Here is a 23,236-nt window from a genome sequence, read left to right as displayed (position 1 = left end):
CCCCACATGATGTCTATGCTAAGGCTATCGGTTTCATTTGGTGTAAGGCTATGATGTCCATCAGTGAAAATTATAGGTTCTGTTTCTCTTTTAGCCAATAGGTTCTACATATTTTTGTTCCATCTAGGAAAAGTTGGATGACATCTAGCATACAGGGAGATTGTGAGATCGTGGGAAAAACGAAGGGGGTTCCTTCAAAAACAGGGTTTGTCCTTGTAGTTCCTTGCAAAAATTGACTTTTGCACTGAGGAATGTCTTTTTAAGTGTTTCTATTTGACAGGATAAAGTCATAAAAAGAATAGGATAAAAAGCACACTTGTCTTGTACTGGCTGATGTAAAGGGACAAATCAAGTATGCTTTTTGGCCTCCTAGTCCAGGTTCCTCTTGTAGCTTTGTACGAATTGAAGTCTGCCCATTAGTAATTCAGGACTTTCCGTATCGTCAAGGCAAGAATAGCTGTCGATGTGGTTCAGGCAGTGTTTTTGAAATGTTTGCATGGGACTTTTGTGTACAGTCTCAAAAAGGAAACGAAAGGATATGGTGGGGCTTAGAATTTGCTCAAATTATTTTCTCTTGTGGGAGGGTTGAAACATATCATTGCGCCTGAATTTTATCTTTGTGGGCAACCTTTTGAACAGTTGTCGAACATGCATATAAGCTTGCAAATAGTCTTCAGAAGAAGGAGCTTCTTGCGGAGTTTTTCTCCCCAGAATATCGATTGTTTAAGGGTATTATCACAAAGGGCGAGTGCAGGTCAGATGAAATCCTATCATGACCGCTTGAGATGCAAGGATCGAAAACAGAAAAGAAGAAAATAAATTTGACTGAAGCAAAATCCTGCATATTGTGTTGGTCTAAGTTGTGCTACGTATGTATAAACAAAGCATGTAGTCTGATTGCCTTTTGAAAATATAGCTAAACACAGTCATGATTGTGCAGATGCAAGTTAAATAAACATTCCTATAGATTTATTAAATTCGTAAGTCTCTTATATCTGTGTACTACCTGCACGGTCATGCACATGCACATTGCACCCTTAGTGTGGCTACTACTGAATGACCATGCTTACAAAGAATGGGATTGACAGACGTGTGACTTGCTAAGATTCGGACATGGGTGTCATTGTTAGATCTTGCTATAGTGGAAGTGTGTTGATTCATTTTATGTAACATCAAAATTTTAAAATAGCCATGAACTGAAAATTCCAAACAACATTAACTTCCATAAAATCACACAGATAATTAAAAGTGGAACATAGAAAGAGCAACACCGCATGTGGTGCAAATCAGGATCACCCCTTGTCACAGCTAAGCCCTTGACATATTCCTGCATTTGAACAATGCTTGGTATGTTACAATGATAAGTCTGGATGGAACCAAGTAAACCTTAGGAGAATTCTAACCCGCTCGCGTGCACACACACACATACGAATCAATGAATGTGATCATCTGCTTGACAGAATAGGAGAGGATTAATATTTATCTGAAGACAATAGATGCCTAAATGGTGTGAAGGATGTAAAATAACCACTCTTAGCTTTAAGCAGATGCCAAAACTCAGCCCAACAAGAGGTGAAATATTGGGTCTCAAGAATGACCATATCTCTCAGCAAGCTTGGCAGCTTTCCCGATGATTTGGGGCTCATGGGCCCTCACATTAGATGCTAGGGTAGGGTGCAATCCTTGAATACATCGCAGCACCTTCCCCTCTTCAATATGTCATGCATAAAGATTAGAAGTGCTGCAAATACTCTTGGACACATGGATTTCACCCCAAAAAAGAAAGTGTGTGTCCATTTTTCAGTTTTAGGTATGTACTGAGCATCTTGAGTTGCTCAATCATGGTGTTTTGGAAACACATGTACAAACTTTGTTACAAAGGATAATTTGTCCTTTTGCAGATTATAATACCGCCCCCGTCCCCCCCCCCCTCTCTCTCTCTCTCTCTCTCTCTCTCTCTCGGAAGATAGCGCAGCTGAGGCCCGAAGTGAGAGACACACGACAGACTCGCCAGCAAGTCGATGCACAGATCGGGGATCTTCCATCCATATTCACCAAACTAGAGGCACGGCCGACGAGTTGCCTGACTCAGGGCCACAGCAAGGGAGACCACATTGGACGACACACATTGATCGTTGCCAGTGTTCTATTCGGAGTTTTATACCACTGCAGTCTTGTACATCATCGAGATCTCATGCCTCCACCAGCATCCTGAGGACCACTGCAATGATGCCACACCACAGTTTCCATCCTCTCCATGGGTTTAGACGTTTAATGTATTAGTGTTTCTATGTTTGTGTTGCACTTGTCCTGGGTGTAGATGCTCGCTTATGGCTCCCCCCATGCAGCTCATTGTATCTGGTTTTTTCAGTCTCATAGACCCTTCGATCTTGAAGACTTTTTAATAAATTTTGAGAGGCTGCATTCAACCAGAAGATGCCACATGGGTCCATGCAGGTCACAATTGACGGAGACAAAAAAGGTTGGTAAGCATGGATCTCTAGGGGCTTTCACTTGCATGGCATGTTTATTGATCATCTCCCTAGATACTTGTACTCCCTAGATGCTCCTTTCTCTTGCCTAACACAACATAGTGACAACCCATAGTAGGAATACATCTAGTAGATGTGGATAGTCCCACCACTACTTCATGCTACCGAAATTTCCTACACAGAGAGCATCCTCTTCACCCAAGCAATGCTGCATTCATATAGGCACCGGGATGTTGGGATATCTCAAGGTGTATGCCTCAGGCACACCTTGGTTTCTATGTGTGAGTGCTAGAGGCACAGTTAGGTGCCCACAAGCACAGTTAGGTGGTGGAAAGCCACATAGGATGATTGAGAGAATCTAGGAGCAGATTGAGGAGATGATTGTGGAGCTCTGAGGTCATCAGTGATGTCAGTGAGCATGTATGAGGTGCCTACTTAAGGACCTCACTCTTCTTCATTCTACAACCAAGTAATGCAAGTATTCTGAGTTTGTGTCCACTCTTTGCTTTCCTTTCAGTTTTCCAACATGGTATCAGAGCCCTTTGATCCCCCTTGAGCCCATTTCTGCCACATCATCATCTTCTTCTTCTCCATTTTCCTCTTTCTTCCCAAAATCTTTGAGAGCTTGGTTCTCCACCTACAAACGACCATTGCCCAAACCCTTTGAGCTGGAAACTACTCTAGTATGGGCGAACTTCCACCTGCAAGCAATTGAAGAAAAAACGTCTGTGGTGGCTGCCATTCTCCAAACAACGAATTTCTTCTATTGCTCAATACTCCCTGCCTGCTCCGCCATTGCCTGAGTCCTCTTAGGAGTAGATGGGCGACCTCAAGACGAAGATTTTGAGCCATTTTTCAAGTCATTTGGTTCAGTAACGAGGGAGAAATCGTCAAAACTCAGTTTCAGCCTGTAGCAACTCTCTCGGGCAAAAGTGCGCACCATTTCGTCCAACCTCTGTGCTGGACCCTCTTTGGTATATGAGCTTTCTTTTGCTTCAGAAAGCCCTCTTTTCCTTGCTTTGAAGAGTGAGCTACAAGCCCTCCAAGTTCAGCTTTTTAGTTTTGACAGTTTTGGACAAGTTTTTGAAGATGATGCTACATAAAATGCTACTCTAGCATTTCTGGTTTTTTTGAAACTTTCAATAACTTCAGTACAAGTGTGGCTTCAGTTTTGTTTTGAATTGCTAGACCTGGTTTTGATTGGAAAGTATTCATTTTAGCCACTTCTATGAAGCATGTAAGAAGAAGCATCATTGATTGAAATTTGGTCACAAGACTTTGCTACATTAAATGCTTATATTTTGAAGCATTTCAGTTGTTATTCTAAGCCCTGTAAGAGAGAAGACACTACCTAATACCTGGGTTAGAGCCTCTCATGGCTTGCTTATGCAAAATATGTGAAAAGCCAAAACATAAAGCAACGTCTTGTTATGCTACAAAGGATGAAAATGTCAACCTGACTTCCTTGTTGAAGATTGCCAAAACAATGGTTGCCAAAAAGGAAGCAACTACAAAGCCAGAGATCTACCCTCTCATGGCACTTTTATTTGACTCCAAGTACAAGAAAAAGATGAAGGTCAGATACCTAAGATATGCTTCTCTACACAACTATGGAGATGACAAGATAATTGTTCTCTTGAGGGATATGACTTTCAGATCCACTTGTTCTATCATAGTACCATCTTATAAGGCACTAGACACTGCCCATGTGGTAAGACCTTGCCTTGACATGGATATTTTGCCTCCACAAGATGAGGCATCCCATGAAGATTATGCATTTTAAAACATCTCTATATATGCTCCAGATCTCTCTTTTTATGTCAAGGTACTCAGCCTGGATAGTCCTCCAAAATGAATGAAATAAACTATTGTGTTTTGTGTGTTTTGTAAACACCTCTGGTCACCTTATGATGTAGGCCATGTGTATGTTTTGCTCCATGGTACCTCCTGCAGACATTGTGTGCATGTACATGCAGGGGAGATAACCATTGGAAGGTCTTTTTGTATCCCTTTTGTTTACCTTACACCCAAGGGAACCCTTGCTAGCATGAGAACCTAGCCATAGATTTATCCTTGACCACCATGAGATGGCATGAGAAACTATGAGACTAGATGTATCCTTGACATAGCCTGAGGCATTTCCTTGAGGGGGGGTTTGTTGGGATATCTCAAGGTGTATGCCTCAGGCACACCTTGGTTTCTATGTGTGAGTACTAGAGGCACAGTTAGGTGCCCACAAGCACAGTTAGGTGGTGGAAAGCCACATAGGACGATTGAGAGAATCTAGGAGCAGATTGAGGAGATGATTGTGGAGCTCTGAGGTCATCAGTGATGTCAGTGAGCATGTATGAGGTGCCTACTTAAGGACCTCACTCTTCTTCATTCTACAACCAAGTAATGCAAGTATTCTGAGTTTGTGTCCACTCTTTGCTTTCCTTTCAGTTTTCCAACACGGGACACCCAAAAGTTCTGTCTCCCATGTGGTATGGATTTGTTGGGAAGTAGTGAGGTTGGAGACCCCAGCAGGATGTAGATTGCAGGAGAAAAAATGAAGTGAAAGTACAAGTCATTTTGATGACTAACATCTCAACCATAGCAAGAAATTGTTTGCTATCAAGTTTTTATTGTTTGGTTGTGAGCCTTGGGTTTACCTAAAAGATTCCGAAATCTTTTGAAACCCATGTGGTAGCTTCTGGTGATGAAAAAATAAGCGTAGCTTTGCTTTATTATTTTTAATTTTTATTTTTCCCATTTACTCATAATTTTGTCTAAAGTTGCTTGCAAATGCCCTTCTTTCCTTGTTACTTTTTCTTGCTCTATTTTATTTGTAAGATTGCATATGTTTTAGTCTTATGAAGGTATATAAAAAGACTTTGACTTGGATTTAAATGGATACAACTTGCAGGCTCCACCAAACTTCCATATTTAGGAAGGAAAACTGACACATTTTTTCCGTAAGCATCCCTCACAAACATAACATGCATTTTCGGGAGATCGACAACCATATTTTGTGGATGTATCCTGACCATACTGGCACAGTTAACATGCCCAAAATGCTCATGCCACAAATGTGTCTCTGCAATGCCTGAATCTTGTATTGCAAGTGCTTCAAGTCTATAAAGACCTCTAGTCAATGTTCTAATGATGATAATGGGGGTGCCATTTGTGAAATTATAAATGGCATAGCGGTAACCATAAAAAATAACTCTATATCTAGATGTAGCAATAGCTGAAATGGACATGGAATTCTTTTTAATCCTTGGAACACATAAAACATCTTGAAGAGAGACTGGATCACTAGATGCTGAAGTAAGCTCAACTTGGCCAAAATGCCTCTCACGGCATAAGAAACATTATTAGCACAAGTAGGTGCATCGTTCAAAGAAAGAAACAACTTTCTTGCATGAAGCTATGTGCTTGGAAGCACCGCTATCAAAGTATCAAGTATTGCATCAATGACAGCCATGCATGAATCAGGAATTGAAGGATTATACCAGCATGTGACAACAAAAGACCAATCAGGAAGAGGGCATGCAATCTAACAAGGAGAGTTTTTACAGAGAATTTCTTGCTCAGCTAGTAGAGACAAGAAGGGATCCTTTGTTTTGCAGATTGGGACAACCTCTTGTAGAGGAAAGGACAGAGAAAGCTCCCTCTTGAGCAACTTGGAAGGAGTTTGGTAGGAAGAGATCCATGAGTACAGCTCCTATTCTTCCTTCAAGTGCAAGCTTTGCCAAAAAAGAAACAATTACCACTAGTGGACTGCCTGGTATCATAGTCTCCAGCCCAATCTGAACCATTGTAAGCATGCATCTGCAAGTCACCCCCCCTAGGAAACATCAAGCCATAAGACTTTGTGCCTTGCAAATAATGGAAGATGTGTTTTACAGCCTGCCAATGTGTAGTCTTTGGGTTGTGCATATACCTGCTCACCTAAGATACTGCATATTGAATATCGGACCTTGTATTGCACAAATAAATGAGGCATCCAACAACCTGGTTGTAAAGTGTGACATCCACTGATTCACTTGCATCATACATAATAAGCTTCAGCCCTGGCTCCATGGGAGTGGCTATAGGCTTACAATCATGCATGTTGAACCTATCCAATAGCTTTTGCATGTACTTGGATTGAGACACGACGATGCCACGCTTGTCTTGTATGAACTGGATCCCCAAATAGAAATTTAACATGACCAAATCTGTCATGTCAAATTCAGCTTTCAACTCAGCTTTGAAATGTGCAATTATTTCCTCATTTGACCCCCCTGTGAGCAGCATGTCATCTACATAAAGAATGATGACCAAAATATCCCCCCCATCCTTCTTGATGTAGAGGGTGCTTTCCGTGGGAGTGTTTTGTAACCCCTTACTTGCTAGGAATGCATCAATCTTGGCATACCATGCACGTGGGGCTTGTTTCAGCCCATATAAAGCTTTATTCAGCTTGCAAACTTGAAGTGCATTAATTGTAAGTTCATGATATTTTGTCAATATGAATGAATTTATGTTCTTAGTTTGGCATTGAGAAGATTACTGATGTTATCTCAATTTTCAAGACGTCATCGAACTTGATAAGTTTGTGACACGTAAAGGGGGTCGAGATGACAGCATCGGTGTGGATTCAGCACTAAGACACTACATGGGAATGTTCGAGCGCCATAGCCTAGTGTGCTTTCATACTTTGTTCTCCGCTTATGGGAAGGAAGAGATGATAAAGTGCAAGGCACTTTCAAAGCTAGTCTCCCTTGTGCCTCTACCCCCTTCTGCGTGCAAGCGTATTTTTGTGAGGCGGGACTTGGCACTATCTACTTTTGGAGAGAAACTAGCAAGAAGAATCATGGCGATTGCTGCTATGGGTGCTTTGGCAAGTGTTTATGGTGCTGGGTAGAATCTTTTAGTGAACCCACTCTTTTGTCAACTCAAAAGAGAGCAACAATAGTAGCTAAAGCTAAGCAAGCAAATATTTTGTAAAAAGTGCATCTATTTGATGCAATATACAATAAATATTGTATAGACATCAAAATTTAATATATATTTCGGAGCATGGGCAAGAAGAGCCTGCTCTGATACCAAATGTGAGATTTGGGAGATTAGAAAGAAAGAGTGAATTGAACGTCTGAACAGAAGAAGTAAGAAGTACAAGAAAGTGTGGGGTTTTGTCTAAGTGACAAAAACCTTATCCTATCCACTAACCGTAGTTAGGGATTGGATTGTGGTTAGGGGAAAAGACCTCAATGAGGGAAAAGTGCCCCTAACCTACTTATTACATTACATTGGCCACTGCCTAGAATATAACAATAATTCTAACAACCCTAAGCCCACTCTCCAAAGATATCTGAATAGTAGGAGACTGGACATAGTGCATGTGAGGTCTTGCTCCATGTGAGGAACTCTTATAGCCACATCACATTGTGAGGCTACCTCATGATGCTTAGGGGAACAACAAGAACAGATTTTGGACATGCTTGAGTGACATTAGCAGTCCCAATAGGACTCAAGTGGACTTGAGTAGACACTCATGCATGACACATGATGGGAATCACCCCTTAGGCAGAGACAGAGTGTATTCCTACTTCCACTTGTAGTTTTTGATGTTGCATTCTTCAGTCATCTCTCCCACCATTTGCCCTCATAGGTCTCGTCGCCTATGTTTAAATAGAAAACTAAAAAATATTTTTTCAAAAAAAAAGGTATATTCATCCCTCCACTTTCGTTCTTAACCCCTATAAGGACCCTTGTAGAAGGGGCAAGAATGCCTTTGTTATATTGCTTGTTGCTTTCTTAGTTATTGTGTTTGAATGGGCTGCATAATTTTCACTTGCATTTGTTATTTTAGATGAGTAGCAATAGGCATTTCCAAAAGGTGTGAGTGTTAGAAACATGTTGTGAGTGAGAGAGAGATTTAGGCCAGGTAGTGAAGAAGTGGTACACAAATGTAGAATCCATGAAGGCTTTCATTCATTCATACGCACTAAATGAGACAAGTCAAGTACAAGCCTTTATAGGCTACACACTCACACACTAGCACCAAGTGCATATGGGATAAGTCCCATAGTGACACGTGGCACTCACACATGACACACACATGAATTATTACTAGATCTCCTAGTACTACACACCAACACATCACATCACCACACACTTTGGCTATGATATCTCCAACCCCCCCTTTCAGAGCAAAGAGTGTGAGACCCAACACGCAAGAGTAAATCGATTCCCCCTCCATTGCAATACTGCAAGAGTAAATCGATTCCCCCTCCATCGCAATACTGCAAAGAGCAAGTCTAACTATCCAACATCTCCCATGTGATAGTGACTTCTTTGTCAGCTTGCGATCGGCAAGGGCAAACCATCACTCGTCACCCCCTTACTGAACTGGGTGGTCAATATCATCAAACCAAAGTAAAAGACAATACATTCCTTTTTGGGGGACAACCAAGGGCAAAGTACTTCTTATTGACGCCAAATACATTCAGTTTAGAGGGACAACTCAAGGCTGAGAACCTTTATTGACTCAACACAAACACACATAGCATAGAGCTAAGCATCATCTACCACCTTTGAGAGGAATAGATCATGCAACATAGCAGATGAAGCTTCCGGCTCAGGTCCAAAAGATGTAGCATAAATATTCTTGAGCTTGTCCATGTTCTCCTTGGCTGTAGTAAAGTTGATGAAGCAAGTTGTTGACCAACCTCACACCAATAAGCGCTAGTGCTTTGTCATGCTGCTCATCGCTAGCGGAAAGTGGTGCTGATGAGCCTTCACCTCGAGGACTAGGCTTCAAAGTGTCAAACTGAGGTAGCAAAGATGGCAAGCTGAAATAGATAACCAGCCAATAAAGGAGCTTGTCTAGGGCTTTGAAATGACTCAGCAGCTTGAGAAATGCGTCAATTTATGTGTCCAGCTGCTGGTGGGGGCCCTCAGGGGCTCCAAAATGCAAACTCTAATGGAAAAGCAGCAAGAATACTCCTTGAAATAGAGAACTGAGTGAAACCAAGTCAAGTAGATACCCTGAAGTGCCAGAATGGATCAATAGGAGAGCACCTGTGGGCAAGATTTGCTCGAGTTGCTGTAGCAGGTCTGAAATCCTCAAGAAGGGAGCTAGAGGGGCGCCCAATGCAATGAGATAGCTCGAAATTTGTGAAGCGCTTTTGCAAACCAGCTCCAAGCTATACCAAGAGGCTGTAGTAGAGGTATGGGCGGATCAAAATGCACCAACAGATCACCAGGCAAAGAATGGGCAATTCTAGATGAAATAGAGCTAGGAACAGCCCCGAAAACTGCTCTGTTGAAGCGGCTCTGCAGCAGCAACCCTAGAGCAACTCGAAATGCAAGTAACTGCTCCAAAACAGGTCGAAAATTCCTCCAAGTGGCTGGAAAATCTGCAATTAATGCACATGGATGCGCTATTCTGCTGCAGTGGCCTGGAAACCCTAAAAACGGGGATGAAAATGCTCTGAAATGGCTTGAATTTTCACACGTGCTGCTCCTAACAGACCTGAACAGAGGTGGCTATGAAGGGTAGGCAATGGAGAGGCTACGCTTGCAGAAAGGAGAAAACAGGCTGCCAAACAGAGGCGAAATGTGCAACAAAGATGGTGGTTGTGCAGAAACCCTAAAAGGGTAGAAAGCAGCTGAAAGGAGACAGAAACGAGGCTGATTCTGAGGTGGAAATGTGCAGGGCTGAGGCAGCTGCAGGAAGAAAGGTTTGAGCAGAATTAGGGTTTTGGATTAGGGTTAGGTCTAGGATGACGTGGCAGCTATGGCAGGGTGAACCTGCTCTGATACCATGTTAGAAACATGATATGAGTAAGAGAGAGAGAGAGATAGGCTAGGGAGTGAAGAAGTGGTACACAAATGAAGACATAATGAAGGCTTTCATTCATTCATAATCACAAAGTGAGACAATTGAAGTACAAGCCTTTATATGCTACACACACACCCCAACACCACGTGCATATGGGATAAGTCCCATAGTGACACGTGGCACTCACTCATGACTCACACACATGACCTAGTACTAGATCTCCTAGTACTACACACCAACACATCATGTCACCACACGCTTTGGCTATGATATCTCCAACAGTGAGGGGATGCCATTTTTGAGCATTGTGGCTGCTGGCTTTGTAATTTGATCTAGAGAAGTTTACCACCCCAAGGGAGTTTCCATTTGGAATCTACTAGTTTTAGAGAGAAGGAGGTAAGCTCTCCATTTCATGTATTGACTTTCGTATTTGGACTTTGTTTTGTGGATTCTTTTGGTCTTTTTCTAACACGTTTTGGTTTGTTTTAAAGAAAAGAAGGCTTGCCTATATAATTTTTTCTAGCAGAGTAATATTATGCAACCCACTGATAAGCATCTAGAAGGAATGAGGAGGATCGCAAAGCTTGGAAAAAATGTTCATGTGGTCTGCTAGAGCAGAGCCAGGATTTTGTGTTTTGAGTCACTATTTTCACAAAAAAACAATGCTTCAAATTAAACTTTAAGCTTTGTTTTGTAGAGTAACTGATTTGTTGGTAAATGAGCCGCCCTCAAAGCGAACGAGTATCATTGAGCATATGTCAGCCTCTTTGCAACCAATATTAGAGAAGGGAATTGTGGACCATTCTATAATCCATCGGGCCTTGGTTGAATACTTCAGCATAGCTAGTAAGGTAAATTGTTCTTCTTGCTTCCAACAATCCGTTTGATTGTTGTTATGCTAATCATTGTTTTCGGGGCTTTCAATAAGTCAACGTGTACAAATCTTCTCTCTCTCTCTCTCTCTCTTTTCTATTAAGAATAGTAGTTTTTTTCCCCCCCAAAATTAAAATGGTGAATTATCAAGGTACTCAGGTTGTCTGATTACACACAACTCTTGGTCTGAAAAATCTTTGACAACATTTCAAAGTCAATGCATTTTGACAAATTCAGCCCGACACAGCTTCTTTGTAAGGTGATCTAGTTTAAGATGTATATCTTTCAGATGGCGACAATCGAAATTGTGCAGCAGCTTTGTCCGCTACTTATTCGCATGATTCATACAAAAGACGGAGAAAAAGTTGGACTGATGTGTGTTGCAGCTGGTAGTCGTAAGGTACTGGCATTTTCATGCAGCTTTTGAGTTCTGCCTTAGTTTGAAATTGTCCTGTCTTTTTCACATCGTACTGCTATGATATGATGTTCAAAAGCAAGTATGTTTGAGTTTGAAATTGTCCCGTCTTTTTCACATCGTACTGCTATGATATGATGTTCAAAAGCAAGTATGTTTGATTCCACCAGTAAAGGATATTTACATTCGAATACTATATAAATTCCCAATATACTTGGGTTGTGACATCGAAATGCCCCCCTCACTGCTAGCAAATTGAATGCCCAGATAGTAATGCAAGAATCGTGTAATTCACAGCAAGACCTTCTTTAAACCTTTTGCGAGGAATGAGCGTTGTTTACCATAGAGAGAGAAAGGAGATGAGGGTAGAAAGAGAGTAGAATCGACAACCGATAAGGTCCCTGTACCCACTGAGGGCCCCCTCCCCCAATCAGGGGAGAATTTGCTTTATACTTGGAGAACTGAGAAATACAAAGAACACTCTTCAAGAGAGCACGGAACACACTTCTGAAGAGCTCATTGTGCACACGTATAGCAGACCCAAAGACTTGAGAGGCAACGCCGACCAGTACCGAGACCTTGATGCTGTCCACACTGACGATGTAGGACGCTTCTGCAAGGCAAGGGAGAGGCTTGTGCTGTCTACTGGAATGCAGGGTTACTGCGTGAGTGAGAGAGTGATAGCTGAGAGTAATAGATACTGAGAGAGAGCTGAGATATGATTGAGAAACTAGAGCTAAGAAGTAGGCTGTGTAGCCTGTAAAGAAAACTGAGAAAAGCTGAGGAAACAGTGTCCAAACCTCTCTCCGTTTGCTGGTCCAAACCTCCAACTGTTGTGCTGCGTGGACACCTTCAGATTAGGCTGAGCTGATGGCCAAGGCACTGAGGCTAGAGCAGGGCCAGAACTGAGGATCTTAGGGGCTGCACAAGGAGGCTGGAGTGGAGCTTGTAGGAGAGCTGAAGGCAAGGGCACTGAATGAGAAAAAAGGGCAGCCAAGGGGCCCTTTTATAGGGCGGACTGAGTCGGTCTGTTTTATAGACTGGTTGGCCTACAACCAGCCTATAAAAAGCCCTCCCTAGCTCATTCGCCAGGGGAGTTTTCGGGCAGCCTTTGCAGGCTGCCTTCCCTGCTTACTTGTCCAGCCTTTGGGGACCCTAAAGGGACTCCTAACCTAGGCTAAGACCTAAACTATAAGATGGAAAACACATAACCTACTGTTCTCCAGTGGGTACTAGTGAACAAGAACTGACTTACTGACTTGACCTAAGGCTGAGAGATTGACCTACGTAGCTTGTGCCTGACTGTCCCTGGACAAGGGCTCACAAAGGGGTCACAACATACGACAAAATCTCCTATCTAGGAACTATAATGCACTTGTCGATGTAGCCAGTGTGTCACCTTGCACCCAAGTGCAGGGGGCCATGTGACATTCAGCCCCATAGAGTGCCTCCTTATATTGCACACCATGGTCCTCTAGGTCTAAAAGCCTTGTGGCTCCTCCACATAGACTTCCAAGTCTTGATTGAGGAAGAAGACTTTACATCCATTTGGTAGATAGGCCACTTATAGTGGGCAGCTATTGCTATCAATGTACGAATCGTTTCATCCATGCCGTTGGTGCAAAGGTCTCATCATAATCTAGGCTTCACCTTGTGAGTCACCCTTGGCCACCAACTTGGCCTTGTACTTGTCAGGCATACCATCTAACTTGTACTTGGTTTTGTAGATCACTTGGTTCCAATCATCTCTTGCTTGGATGGCCTTGGTACTAGATCCTACGTGTGGTTCTTTTTAATGGCAGCCATGTCAGTCTTCATTGCTTTCCGCCACTCAAGGACATCCTGTGTCTCTTTGAAGGTCTTTGGCTTATGAATCATCTTGATTTGATCCATGTAGTTCGCTGTTAGATCTTCACTCTCTATCTAAACTCGCTTAGGGATATCAATTGCTCCCGAGTCTTTTAGGGTCTTCATGTACCACTATGGTTATCTAAACATGCACTTGCTTCTTGAATCCAATTTGTTTATGGTGTCTTTGTGGACTTGGACCCATGCATCAGAACCCAAAATTCTCAAGTGTTTTATGATGGGCTTCTTACTTGAGTACGTCTCCTGTGGTGTCTTTCCCATGACCTCTTTAGTCATTTTCCTATTTAGGATGTGAACTCCGTATTGACTGCCTCTACCCAAAAGGGCCTTGGAACATTTCTACCTCTCAGCATGCTTAAACTGATCTTTGGAATTGCTCGATTCTTCCACTCTGTAAAGGTGAGGAAGTATTTTGACCCGAAAAGTGATCTAGTAGGCATGGGCCCATAGGTATTTGAATGAACCAACGCTAGTGGCTCGATTTGTGGCCCCCATTGGGAATGGTGTCTGGTGTTGCTTGCCTTCCATGCAAGCTCTGCAAACTTCTTGCTTGTTTGGGTAGTTCTAGAAGTCTCTTCACCATACCTACCTTCCGCATTTCCTCCAGATCCTTGTATCTAATGTGCCTGAACGTCTCGTGCCATAGTCAAGACATCCTTGCAACCCGGACTGTGGGCTTTTGCTTGCTGTGGGATAGAGTTTTTTCTACGGACCCCCCTTACTGCAGTGATCTTGTAGAGTCCTCTTATTTATTGCCTTGAGCAATGACTTTATCTGTCACGGGGGCGTGGTGGTGATCGTGAAGTGTCTAAACTAACTGTCACATTTGGCCTAGGGTACTAGGCTAGGGGCCTTAGTTAATGCCCAAAAGGTACCTGCCTTAGTTAATGCCCAAAAGGTACCTATGATTTCATGTGCAATAAGTGCAACTCCTAGTGCTATTAGAGTGGTTTCATTTTCTAAGGTCATTGGTTTGGTTCAGTGGGGTCGTCCTTTAAAAACTGACCCCCTAGAGATCCTACAAAGTAGGGTCATTGGTTCCTTTGCACAAGGGTCATGGTGTGCCATCTGACCCCCTAGAAGCATTAAGAATCCCACGCCTCATTTTGCTTATGTGTCATTTTTCTTATGTGTCTGCTGGTGGCCTATTTGCTTGCCTTGTGTCACCTCTGGAAGTCCGTGGAAGGCCTTGGAGCCCTTCCTTGGCTTTTCTTGCTGATTTGAGACTTCACCCCTACCAGGGGCAGCTTCATTCCTAGATGGCAGATTTCTGCAGCTCTCCCTTTGCTTGCTGAAGTGGAATTTCATGCTTTCTTCGCGACATTTCTCCTCCCCTTGGTTTCCTTTGTTGCTGGCATGCTTCTGGAACCTAGACGCCTTCATTTAGGGCCACTTTTGAAGCTGTTTCCGACTTTCTCCACGATAGAAGTTCTTCTTTTCTGCATTTGAAGTCATATTCATGGGTGCCTCTCTTCCTGCTCCTGCCTGGTGCAAGGCGCACTGAAAACGGAGATGTTTGCGGGCTGTACACTCTGTTCTGGTGGACGCATTCTTGGCTGATCTGCTACAGCTTGCTAGACGCACTTTTCTCTGATCTTTTCTGGTGTTGGAAGACACTCCTAGGCAGCTGCCTCCTACCAGAGTTTGCTGTCTACTTCTCATCCTACTTCTAGAGCTGTTTCAGGCTGAAACAGGCTCTTTCTGTTGGCTGAATTCTCATCTTCCCTTTCTACTCTTTGCTACAGCTATTCTTACTGAGTTTCTGCTAGGTTGGATGCCTTGCCGTTGGCCTGATCTCATTGTTGGGGATTAGTAGAGCCAATAAAGTATTCCAGTTGCCTCTTGCTTCGAAAGATGGATACACACTCCTTATATGCATGAGATGCCAATTGTTTCACAAGAATCTAGCAAGCACTATTTGTAGAGTTGCAATGTGGTCTTGATAGGAGTTTTGAGATTATACTCATATATTACCTTTGATTACTTTACCTTGACATGGGGACTAGGAGAAGGTTTGATGTCTTTTGCTCTATATGAGTGAGATACATGAGCATATGCAAGGGTGTCACAGACACGGCCCCACACTTTTGAGGACCATGGAGCCTTAAGATTTGTTCTTACTCCTTGTCCCAGCTTGCGTTCATCACAAGTGTGTCTTCTTTTCTGCATTTGAAGTCATTTTTGTGGGCGGCTCTCTTCTTGCTCCTGCCTGGTGGAAGGCGCACTGAAAACGGAGATGTTTGTGGGCTGTAAACTCTGTTCTGGTGGACGCATTCTTGGCTGATCTGCTACAGCTTGCTGGATGCAATACTAGCTCTCGTAAAAGACAGCAGAGACACTCTCATTTGCTCTCCCTCTCTCCCTTTCTCAACAGAGACACTAGGGCCCAGGACAACATGTCGGGCTGGACCCCCCGAAGGTATTTTATTACTTGAAGAGAATCTGTTACAAAAGTTCAGCGTAGAGCTGTCTGATACATCCTAAAATCCAAAACGTGAATCCTTCATTACAAGAGCTTCAAGCTCATTTTCAAATTGGCAACATGCCACTTGTCTAAAATCTAGACTAAGTCTTATTACATGCCACTAAGGGCCATTCTGGAGTCTTCAAAGCACTTGGTCACGCGAACCGCCTCCTAGATGCTTGTTAGGCTCCCGTAGCGCTTAGGAAAAATAACTCTTCCTAGTACCTGCAACAATTAATTAAAGCGCACCACCATGGCACTACTGTGGACTAATTCTAGTCACAGTGGGCGTCCCCACTGAATACATGTGCACACCTAAATAAATATAAAAAAATATATTTATTCTCTGGTTGACCGGAGTTAACACTCTTGATTATAATTAAGGAGCTTTGACCAAGGGTCGAGGCGCCTTAATTATAGCAAAGTCTCTCCAACCGAAGTTGGCACAACTCTCCAACTGAAGTTGGCACATCTTGGTTAACCGGGGTTAACCCTCTTGGTAATAAACCAAGTCTCCCCGACCGAAGTCAGGTTTACTTGACTAGAGTCAAGTATCTTTGACTGTAGTCAATCCTTTGATCATTAAAAGAACTCTTTGACCATAATTAACACATATAAAACTCTTTAATTATGATCAAATAAATGGTCAACTATACTTTGACTTAGGATATTTACATTGTGGTGACATCCCCTCGGCTTCTATTGAGTTGACCTCAACTGAAAAGCTTCCTTGTAAACATCCAAAAGCTGTGGATGGTCGGATAACATGTCTTCGTCCATCCACTTGGCATCTAATGCTGTATAATTCTTGAATTTTACAAGATACCTGTAAAACTCCTCACCCTGAGGGCCTTTACATACAATATGGTACACAATTTGCTCTGGCTGAAGGATCTTCTCCAGCTCATCCACTTCTGGTGGATCCTCTGATATTGGTTCTGTAGGCTCTGGTCCCTGGAATTTCTTTAGGAGACTCACATGGAATGCATTGTGAATCCTCCAATGCTTTGGCAATGCTAACGTGTATGCAACCTCATTTATTCTTTGTGTAACCCTGAAAGGGCCATAGTATCTAGGAGATAACTTTGCATACACTTTCTGTTTGCCTTTAAACTTGCGGAGCCTAGCTTTTTTAAACTTCAAAAGTACCCAATCCCCCTTCCTTGAGATCTAACTGTCTCCGCTTATCTGCAACTCTTTTATGTTTCTCTTGAGACCTCTTCAATTGCTGTCCGGACTTGGCTGTAAGCTGTCTGGAGGTCTCTCACAAACTGATCAGCTGCAAATATTTCATCTTTGGTCCTCAATATAGGTGGCAAAATCACCTTCCCATAAATGACCTCAAAGGGGGCTTTCCTTGTAGAGCTGTGTATTGTATTATTGTAAGCAAACTCTACCAGTGGTAGGTACTTTTCCCAGTCTGAACTTTGGTCACCCACGTAGCATTTCAGCATATCCAAAACTGTAGAATTTGCTACTTCACTTTGACCATTTGTCTGGGGATGGAAAGAAGAAGAAAAATTCAAGTTCGTTCCCATGTTATCAAATAAAGCTCTCCAGAATAGACTGGTCATTCTAGGATCTCGATCACTAACAATGGACTTAGGCATACCATGATGCTTAAAGATCTGTGCCATGAAAAGCTTAGCCATATGATCTGCCTTTATGGTTTTGCGAACCGGAATGAAATGAGCTTGCTTGCTGAATCTATCAATGATAGTCTAAATCCCATCATTCCCTGACTTTGATCTTGGCAAATAAAAAATAAAGTCCATTGTAATACTTTCCCATGGTGCCTGGGGCACGGGAAGAGGCATAAGTAGGCCAGGTGCCTTCCGTCTATCATACTTCACTTTCTGACACGTAAGGCATTCAGTAACAAACTGATGTATATCTTTTCGCATCCCTGGCCAAAAGAAATATCTCTCTAGTGCTAGAGTTGTTGCTTTAATTCCTTTGTGTCCATCATAGGGAGGTGCATGGCATTCCTCCAAAATCTTTTTCCTCATCTCCTGGGTGATGCATAGGCAATCATCTTTCTTTAGATACCCATCTTTCAGGGAACAGTGACTGGTGGATTGCCGCTCTTGCATTTGCTGTAAAATTTCACCAAAATCTGCATCACTAGCATATTGCTCCCTCATGCCTTCTAGGTCCTGATGATAAGCAATAGTCACATTATTGACCTGGGGTCTTCGGGACAAGGCATTTGCCACTCTGTTCCGAATTCCTGGGGTATGGACAATCTGAAAATGATACATTGACAGCATGTTTGCCCATTTCATATGCTTCTCGGAAAGCTTGGTCTGAGTCAAAAAGTATCTGAGACTTTGGTGATTTGTCTTAACAGTAAAATCTGCACCCAAAAGATAGTGCTTCCATGTATGGATGGCATGAATTACAGCCAATAACTCTTTCTCATAGATTCCCAGATATCTTTCAGCATCACGCAATCTTCGGCTCTCATAGGCTACTACATGTCCATGCTGATGTAATGCAGCCCCTACACACTCTCCACAAGCATCGCAATCAACATCAAAAGGTTGATAAAGATCCGGGACTACAAGAATAGGCTCTGTAGTCAACTTCTCCTTGAGTGTATTGAATGCTTTCTTCTGTGATATTCCCCATGAAGGCTGTAGTTTTCTTAGTAAGGTCATGTAATGGAGCTGCAATATCAGCAAAATGCCTGATAAACCTTTTGTAGTAAGAACACAGGCCTAGGAAACTTCGAACTTCATGCACAGTTTTCAGCTCTGGCCATTCCTGAATGGCACGGGATCTTTGCTGGATCCATCTGTATCCCATTCTTGGATATTATATGCCCTAGATAATGGATTTCTTCCAAGAAGAATTCACTTTTCTTGCTGTTTACATAGAGCTGATGATTTCTCAGCTCTTGAAACACTATAGCAAGATGTTCCCTGTGCTCTTCTTCTGTCTTTGAAAAGACTAAGATATCATCAAAGAAAGTACCCGTGAAATGCCTGTACTTTCGGAAGATACGATCCATCATTATATTGAATGTGGCTGGAGCATTTGTCAACCCAAAAGGCATCACTAAGTATTCATACAACCCAAACGTAGTGCGGAATGCTGTCTTGTGCACATCCGGAGGCTGTATCCTCACTTGGTGATAGCCACTCTTTAAGTCTATCCTGCTGAAAACTGAAGCTCCATTTAACTGATCCAGCACATCATCAATGCGTGGAATAGGGAATCTATTCTTGATGGTCATTTTGTTCAGTGCGCGATAATCGACACACATACGGAATGACCCATCTTTCTTCTGCACTAGCAGTACAGGGGAACAAAAAGGAGACGAGCTGGGCTGAATCAACCCTTTGGACAGCAAGTCCTGTACCTGAGCCATAATCTCCTCTCTCTGAGTCGCACTGACTCTATAAGGGGGTCTGTTTGGTGGTTCACTACCAGGCATTAATTCTATTTGATGATCTTCTGGTCTCTCTAGGGGTAACTCCCCTGGCAAAGCATCGGAAAAACAATCTTTAAAGTTTATAAGAAACTGAAACTTATCTTTGTCTGCATCATTCATTTCAGCATGCATATCATTCTCTTTTTCTTTTACAAAAACCATGTACGCGGAAATTGCAGACTTTATTGCTTTACCACATGTAACATCAGATACAATGGGGATAGTCTCCCCTTTATTCTTGGCAACTAAACGCTGATTTTTTCCCCTATGCACAAACTACTGGCACAGGATTCCCACAGAACATCTGATCGGCATCCAAAGCCCTGCCCAACTCCTCCGTCTTTATTCCCAGCCTCAGGGCTAGGTCCTCTGATATGAAATTATCAGTAGCCCCTGGATCAAATAGAATTAGCGCTTGCTGGTCTCTGACTTTGCCCCATGATAGCAGCAATTCTCGTTCTTCTGGGTTTAAAACATGACCCAGTATGTCAAGAATTACTCCCGCCATTGGCTTTTGCGGTCCTCGTGGCTTCTCTACCTCTTTTCCCTTCGAAGTTGAAGGCTTTTCTGGGCACTGGGCAGCCACATGCCCCTCTTTGCCGCACTTGAAGCATTTCCCATCTCTACGGAATTCAGCTCTTTGTTTAGGGGTGAATAGAGATTTGCCTTTATAAACCTTTGAAAATTGAGTATCCCTCGGCTTCTGAGGCTGAAACCCTTTCTTTTCAACCTTGGGGTACTCTTTCTTTTCTGATTTTGAAAAATCAGTTTTCTTTCTTTCGGCACGTCCTGCATGCAAGGATAGTACCGTGGATGGATCTTGTAACGACACAAGACTGAAGCTGAATGCATAAGGTCTTGAATGTTCTTTGCCCCCAAAGCATTCACTACTGCCTGGATTCTTGGAGTGAGACCTGCTCTATATTTTCTCATTTGGGTTCCTTTGGAGATCTTTTTGAAAGGTGCAACCTGCAAATAAGCATCCCAAAACTTTTGGTTATACACATCCACTGTATCTCCTGCATCCATATGCAAACTGTCCCAATCTTGAAGAACATGGTCTCTAAACTGTTTAGGCATAAACTGCTTGTAGAAGGCTTTCTTGAAGTCCTTCCACTTCTTTGGGGCTGACCCATCTGTGGTCTGTGCACTCCACCATGCACTAGCTGTTGCTGTCAAGTGCAAACTGACCATTCTTAACTTGGAGGATTCTGAAAACTTTTCTGTGCCGAATGCAGCATCAAACTGCATGATGAACTGCAATGCTTTGTCTGTATGACCATACTGTCCATTGTAGGTCATAAACTTGACAGATTTACCTCCCTCTTTGAATTCCTTGGTCTCTTTGGAAGACTCTCTCTTCCTAGACTTCTTATGTTTCCTTCTTTTCCTGGATGGTTTATCTGATAAAGAAGAAGAAGATACAGAAGTCGAACTCGAGGTAGACGGTGATGGACTAGGAGATCGGTAATGATGCCTCGATCTCTTCCTGCTATGAGACTGTCCCCTATGAGATCTCTCTCTCTTTGGTTGTACGCGAGAGTGTGCCTCTGGCATTGGCACGTCATATGCTATATTAGGCATAGCTTCTGCTTGAAACAATGCTGAGCCCTTGGATCTTTTCTGAGATTTTCCATCTCTTGCATACGAGCACGTACCATCTGTTCAAATTCTTGTTGAGTTTGCTGCACACTTCTCTGTCTTAGATGTTCATCCTTATCTTGTGAATCCCACTGGATAGGTGATTGATCCATATTCTGAGATCTGCAAATTTTTCACACACCCTATGTATGCAACTGATGCACGCTGCCTTTGCTTTTCAGAAAGAAAGTACCTCAACAAGAGGTGTCTTGCATTCACAATCTATGCCAGTACTGGCTGTCAATTCAAGGCATATACCCACACAGTTGCCAAAGCATTAACAACTATATTGCCCTTTTTTCTGGCTGCTGCAGATAGCTTCAAAAGGCATCTGTTTTTCCCTCTTTTCACTGCTCAAAGGCATGCATACTCTTTTTCTGCAAATCCCTGTTTTCTCTGCTTTTCTGCTGCTTTTTTGACAGTAAAAGTTTGATAGGCTGAAATCTGCTAGCAGAAACAGTCTCTGCAACTTTTTTTTTTGGGGGGGCAAGAACAGTAACCAGGTGAAGTAACTGACTGGTTACTCTAACTAGACTAACTGGCTCTGGTCTGGTTAGTCTGCAACTAGACTAACTAGACTGGTCACACCAACCAAACTGGTCTGGTTAGGCCAGATTAACTGGACCAAAGTTGAACTAATTAGATACTGGTTCAGCTAACCAAAGTTAACTAGCTGTAGTTAACTTAACCACGTTTTCACTAACCACGGGTCAACCAACCAGGAATTTAACTGTACCAAGGTTAACTTAACCACGGGTCAACCAGGCTGGCTGCCATGTGTCAGTGCCACGTCATCTACTGCACGTGTGGATGCCACGTCAGCTGGACCTGCTGGCTGCCACGTCGGCGCCACACGTCCTGTGCCACGTCAGCTCTGCAAACTTCTCCAAACCTTGGCAAGAATTTCCATCGAAAGCATTGCGCCTCAGAGATCATTGCGCGTTGTGCCTCGCTGGAGCTTTTTGTGTGCAGCGCAGATGATCAACGACGAAAAAGAAACTTTTCTAGGGTCACGTCTGTCGTCGCACGATCGCGTCAGCGTGCCTGTGCAGAGTGCCACGCCCGTGCCCGATCATTGTTCTGTGCCTTCACAAGGACATCGGAAACTTCCTTGAACTCCTTTGGGCATGCCATCTAGTGACCTCCCTGATACCCCTTCGCCGTTCGACGGAAATATTATTCCCTGATACCCCTTCGCCGTTTCTTTTGCCATTAGATGTGCGCCGTCAGATGTCCGTTGTCAGGCATCCTTTCTATTCCGTCAGATGTACACTCGTGCGTAAGGCAATTCCTTTACGCAACTGATCAATTTGGACTTAGGGGCTTTCGTGCATTCATAGGCTTCGAAGTAAGCATTTCTGTCCCTTCACACTTGAAGCCCCAAACCTTCCAGCTGCCACCTCTTGGGCCAACGCCATCCTTTCTTCGGAATCAACATGGAATCTTTACTCTCTTTTTGGATCGTCACAGCCTGAGAAGGCTATGAGCCTTGGCTCTGATACCAATGCAATACTAGCTCTCGTAAAAGACAGCAGAGACACTCTCATTTGCTCTCCCTCTCTCCCTCTCTCAACAAAGACACTAGGGCCCAGGTGAACATGTCGGGCTGGACCCCCCCCCGAAGGTATTTTATTACTTGAAGAGAATCTGTTACAAAAGTTCAGCGTAGAGCTGTCTGATACATCCTAAAATTTAAAACGTGAATCCTTCATTACAAGAGCTTCAAGCTCATTTTCAAATTGGCAACATGCCACTCGTCTAAAATCTAGACTAAGTCTTATTACATGCCACTAAGGGCCATTCTGGAGTCTTCAAAGCACTTGGTCACGCGAACCGCCTCCTAGATGCTTGTTAGGCTCCCGTAGCGCTTAGGAAAAATAACTCTTCCTAGTACCTGCAACAATTAATTAACGCGCACCACCATGGCACCCATTAATTGTTAGCGCTTTGCGTGCAAATAACATACTGTGGACTAATTCTAGTCACGGTGGGCGTCCCCACTGAATACATGTGCACACCTAAATAAATATAAAAATATATATTTATTCTCTGGTTGACCGGAGTCAACACTCTTGATTATAATTAAGGAGCTTTGACTAAGGGTCGAGGCGCCTTAATTATAGCCAAGTCTCTCCAACCGAAGTTGGCACATCTTGGTTAACCGGGGTTAACCCTCTTGGTAATAAACCAAGTCTCCCTGACCGAAGTTAGGTTTACTTGACTAGAGTCAAGT

The 23,236-nt window shown here is 43.1% G+C and overlaps 1 protein-coding gene across 3 annotated transcripts in view; it reads left to right on the top strand.

The window, feature by feature from the left end:
• PUM24 (pumilio 24) overlaps positions 1-23,236 on the top strand; it is a 78,824-nt gene that overhangs the window by 21,854 nt on the left and 33,734 nt on the right. For all 3 annotated transcript variants that reach the window (XM_087401956.1, XM_087401959.1, XM_087401955.1), the window contains exons 7-9: positions 640-754; positions 11,003-11,156; positions 11,468-11,578. In XM_087401956.1, the coding sequence (XP_087258082.1) occupies positions 640-754; positions 11,003-11,156; positions 11,468-11,578 (380 nt within the window). The remainder of the gene's footprint in view (positions 1-639; positions 755-11,002; positions 11,157-11,467; positions 11,579-23,236) is intronic.

The sequence above is a fragment of the Dipteris shenzhenensis genome, chromosome 30, assembly GCF_047967505.1.
Source record: "Dipteris shenzhenensis isolate YYH24624 ecotype China chromosome 30, Dip_SZ_1.0, whole genome shotgun sequence".
In the NCBI taxonomy this organism is placed as follows: Eukaryota; Viridiplantae; Streptophyta; class Polypodiopsida; order Gleicheniales; family Dipteridaceae; genus Dipteris; species Dipteris shenzhenensis.
This window is presented reverse-complemented; position numbering and strand designations above follow the sequence as displayed.